The sequence below is a fragment of the Galeopterus variegatus genome, unplaced genomic scaffold (assembly GCF_000696425.1).
Source record: "Galeopterus variegatus unplaced genomic scaffold, G_variegatus-3.0.2 Scaffold2207, whole genome shotgun sequence".
NCBI classification, from domain to species: domain Eukaryota; kingdom Metazoa; phylum Chordata; class Mammalia; order Dermoptera; family Cynocephalidae; genus Galeopterus; species Galeopterus variegatus.
Genome location: NW_007728318.1, coordinates 177,693 through 182,453, shown reverse-complemented (window position 1 = coordinate 182,453; position 4,761 = coordinate 177,693). Strand labels below are relative to the sequence as shown.

General features: G+C 35.1%; 1 protein-coding gene across 1 annotated transcript in view; it reads left to right on the top strand.

Moving 5' to 3' along the window:
* Positions 1-4,534, top strand: part of CPD (carboxypeptidase D) — a 75,055-nt gene extending 70,521 nt beyond the window's left edge. The window contains exon 19 of the mRNA XM_008580931.1: positions 413-4,534. Coding sequence (XP_008579153.1) covers positions 413-639 — 227 coding nt within the window. The 3' untranslated portion in view covers positions 640-4,534. The remainder of the gene's footprint in view (positions 1-412) is intronic.
* Positions 4,535-4,761: the final 227 nt, after the last annotated feature.

Below are 4,761 nucleotides of genomic sequence, written 5' to 3'. Positions count from 1 at the left end.
CCAAGGGTTGTGATCCCCTTATCAAAAAAAAAAAAAAAAAAAAAAAAAAAAAAAAAAAGCAGGTTGCAGAACAACAGATAGTGTAATTTCATCATGGTAAAAGAAAAAAATACATTAATACACATGCATAAAGATCTGGAAAAATATGCCCTGAAGTAATTAAAAACAATCACTGGGTAATGTAAATATAAAGATGTGGGGGGTTTTTATTTTGGTTTTAGTTATTTTTGCTTATCTGTATTTTCTAAATTCTGTACGTGTACTGCTTCTATAGTAGTAAAAAATTGCTCTTAAGAGCATGAAGTAAAAATAAAATAATCGAGGGGCAGATTATTAAAAGTGCCGTTGTAAGTAGCTGATTATTCATACCCTTAAAATATAACACCCTCATGTGATGTTTTTTGTTTGGCAGGTGCCACTATGTCAGCATTGATCCTAACAGCTTGCATTATTTGGTGCATCTGCTCGATCAAGTCTAACAGACACAAGGATGGTTTTCATCGGCTCAGGCAGCATCATGATGAGTATGAAGATGAAATTCGCATGATGTCAACAGGCTCCAAGAAGTCCCTCCTAAGCCATGAGTTCCAGGATGAAACAGACACTGAAGAGGAAACATTATATTCTAGCAAACATTGAAAAACACACTTTGCGTATCTCCCAGCATAAGTACCAAGCAAAATTACAGTTCCTCTTGGGAGACTCTGCATTAAGAAGAGAGACTCTTGCTTCTTCAAAGAGCTTTGGGAAGTTAACTTGCTAAATTTGTATTCTCTGTGAATTTCACTGGCAGTTTGGAACTTCCCTTCCGTAAAGTACTCTTAACCTTTAAAAAAATCTGATTTCTGTTTATGCAGCAGAGATGGGACAGGCACTTTGTTTTTCTTTTTATTTAAGATGAGCTATTTAGAGCTTATGTAATAACAGCGTCAAGCCAACTAGTGAATGTTGTATTTTGCACATCAGGTGTTTACTAGTGGCTCTAGCTTTTTTTTCTTTATTTTAAATGGCCAAAAGAATCCAGAAACATTAAGGCAGGGACAGCAGTCAGAATCTGACATAAAGCTTTAAAAACTCGAGGTTTTCTCAATCTACTGAGGAGTACTTTTCTCTAGTTATTAAATAGCTGGAGTTTCTCTTATTCAGGTTTAATGGAGGTTGAATTGAGTTTTAAACATGTATAACATTGGGAAATGAATAAAAGTGCTTCCGTATTTGGCTTTCTACCTGTTCCAAAGCTAGATCAGAACTGTTGGGCTGTGCTCTAAGCAGGATTTCACTACCTCTCTTGTAAGGTTTAGCAAAGTTCTAAATATCCCCATTTTAAGGGAAAACTCAGTAACTTTGTTGTGAAAGACCTAAATGTGCACTTGAATGGAGCTGAGAGGGAGATCTAGCAAAAGCTGAAACTCATGTTGCCTGTCTTTTCACTTTGTAAAAACCCACAGGTGCTGCTACTTTTATCTGTGAAGCACTAGTTTATTCTAGGAATGCCTATTTCTTTAATATTTCCTAAATTTGAGCCTTTTTCTACATTGTACACTTATGGTTTTCAGATGACCCAGCCATCCATAAGATCTGAATTCTACTGAAAATATCTGGAAATGTGGAAGAGACCTACTTGCACATTCTTAACCTACATTTGAATACAAAATATCTACGCTTCATGCTCCAGCCCAAGTCTACGCCCTGTAATAGCATACTGTTATTGAAATAGCTCGGCCAGTCTTGTTCACATAGGCCTCTGCAAGTGATTGGGTTCTTTGTCCTAATGTTTCTTTTGACAGTCTCTTTTTTATCAACCAATTGTGTTAGAAGTTTAATTGAAAACTTTTAAATATGGCTCCTTTAAAAAAATGGAAACTATAGACTGCCATGTGATATAACACTATGGTGTGAAAGTGTCATCTTCACTGCCAGTCAGGCAAAGACCTGAAAGATTTGCATTTTATTGTTTCTGTCTTATCATGCTAGTCAATGGAAATTATGCTTTTTGTAAGTATGAGTCTTACCAATGATCTAATGGTTTAATACCTTTGAATGTTTTAATGGCCAAGTTGCTGCTGAATTTGTACTAAATCAGGGGATCATCTTTTCAAATTGTATTCTATATCCGTTAATGTATCAATTATCCCAAAGCCTTGTGTGGAGTGGTTTACCACTCAACTAGGTCATTCAACCAGGTTTTGTGAGGAATGCATCCAAAGTGGCTTTATAAAAAGAGATTTCATTTAGCAGGAATAATGAGGTCATGACCTCATTGTTGTTAGTAAGTGTGATAAATTTTGGTGGTACAAGGTTAAGCCATTCTGGTATTAATCCTGGTATTAGCAACTCTGAATTCTGCCACCTCATTCTCATCCCACCATATACGCCAAACAGAGCTTATGGGATGCTAATAGTTGATAAAATATACATGCTTTAATTTCTTCTAATAATCCTTTATGTTTTCTTAAGGGTGTATTGCTCTTTTTCAGCTTTATTTTGAAGAGTGTAACAAGAGAAAACCAACAAGGGGCCTGCGAGTGACTGGCCCTCCTTGGGACACTGCAGCTAGAAATGAAACAAAGTTGATGTGATAGCCTTTGCTTTATTAATATAGGTATTCACTAGAGGATATCTTTTACATGTACTTCTCTCTTGAATTAAACATGTCCTTAACTGTACATCTCAGTGGCTGGAGGTCATGACTTTTAAGCATGTGTAAAACTTTTTTAGAAATGAACATACAAATAGTTCTTTTAGTAATTTTTCCTGAAAGGAAAACCAAATTCTTATATAAATCTTGAGTCTTTAATGAATTTCTAAATAATGCATTTAGCTGGAAAACAAGGCCTTCTCAGCCCGCGTTACCTATGAACGTGAATGTATAGGACCCATGACTACTAAGACTGTTTTCTCAGCCCTGCTCTGTCTTTAATTTGTGGATCTAATCTAATATTAGACCACATTAACTGCTTAAGGCATTGAAGCCATACGGGATGGGGAATGCATTTCTTCAGTGTTTCTCCTAGAGACTTTTCCATTTCCTTGGAGTCATGGAGGCAAGTATCACAGTATTAAGAAATTTGCCCAAATCTGAGTTGTGCCTTTCTTTACTCACAAGACCTGGTTTTTGTCCTGGTGACCAGTTTGTAAGCCTTTTTCCCTACCAGCTCCTTAATAAAAGCGAAGTGATTGAGTAGGTAATGTTCAAAGTGTCTGCCTGTGTAAATGTACTTGTACTGTTATGTAGCTCAGTAAGATGAGGCCAAGTAATTTTAGAAGGAAAGACCCTTTGGTTTTGATGTATTTTTCAGAACACTCGGGCAGTGAGTGGGATCCCATCCAGTTGAGGAATGCTTACGATTCTCATTGAAGGGAATTTGCTTTGTAACTTGGTCATCTTCCAGAAAGGAAACATATGTATATTTGGCCCAGTGTGATTGATTGGTTAATCTTTGGTAACTTTCACCTGAATGGGATTTGCTGAATTAATGAATATTGAACTTAAAACTAATGATAAGTTGACAAATAAATAAAAGGTAGTGCTTATGTCTGAGCTTATTGTGTTTCTGAGCTAACACCAGGTTACTCAGTAACCATAACCTGCTCTTCCATTTTCATTTATTCTCAGCATTAATTTTATCTTCTTGTTGCCAGAAATGCATGTATGCAGTTTTGTCTCTGCTGTATTAGAAGCTTTTTGGCTTTGAATGCTGTAATAGTGCCCTATGTAATGGTTCTCTGGTGGAATTGCTTTATCAGTAGCAACCCAGCATTTATCCTATATTTTTGCTTTATTGTTATTACTAAAAATTCCACTATGGTTGATGTTCAGTGGTTTATCTACCAAGTTTTTGATAACTCTTTGGGTATCTGATTTGTTTTAATTAAGGCAGATTTTTGGGGGGACGATTAAGGTCCTTGATTAATGTCAACTGAACTTGGATTTCTAGTTCACGAGGAAATCTTTCCCAACACTCATTTCTCCTATTTTTAGCAATAATTCATTAATGATTCCACCTGACTTTCAGAATATTGTCATGGCTGATTTTGATTTGACAGAATACATTATGAAATTTTAAAGTAGGTTACCATTTTGAGGCAATTGGATATAAATTATGTAAATATGTATGATTATAATTTTTATAAATGGCATAACGTGAGTGTACTAGCTACATTCTGTGCTGGCCATGCTGCAGATTTTCTGGAGGTATGACATAATGGTATATTTTTATGCTCAGATTAAAAAGCAACTTTTCACCTCTCCAGTTTTTCAGAACGATACTCCCCAGCTTCAGAACAATCTGTAGCTATTTATATGAGGTGTCCAATACCCATTCATTTTAAGTGCTTCAGTCTTTGGTTTATTTCATGCACTGTGCCTTTAAAATAAAACTTTTAAAAGGAACTTTAAATGAAAATGAATAGTAGTTTTAAAAAGTCAATCTGTGTAATTTATGTGAACTCTTAACTGTAATGAGGTCCTTTCTGTTTTTATATGTAAACAGATCTACTAATCCTGCATAAAAGTTATTTTATGATGTTTGTCTTTCCTTGTGTTTTGTCTCATAATCTTTTTTCAAAAGCAGTAGACCAGAAAAAGTTATTGTTCTAATTCGAGATTTATATAGTTAGTTTTTCTACGTATAGTGGGGAGAAAATAGTACCAGGATTGGAATACAGAGTGTTACTTGTTGAATATTTGTCTTTATAAATTGACTCAAAAGAAAGCTTTGTTTCTGAAATAATCATATCATATTGTAACCACAGTTCTCT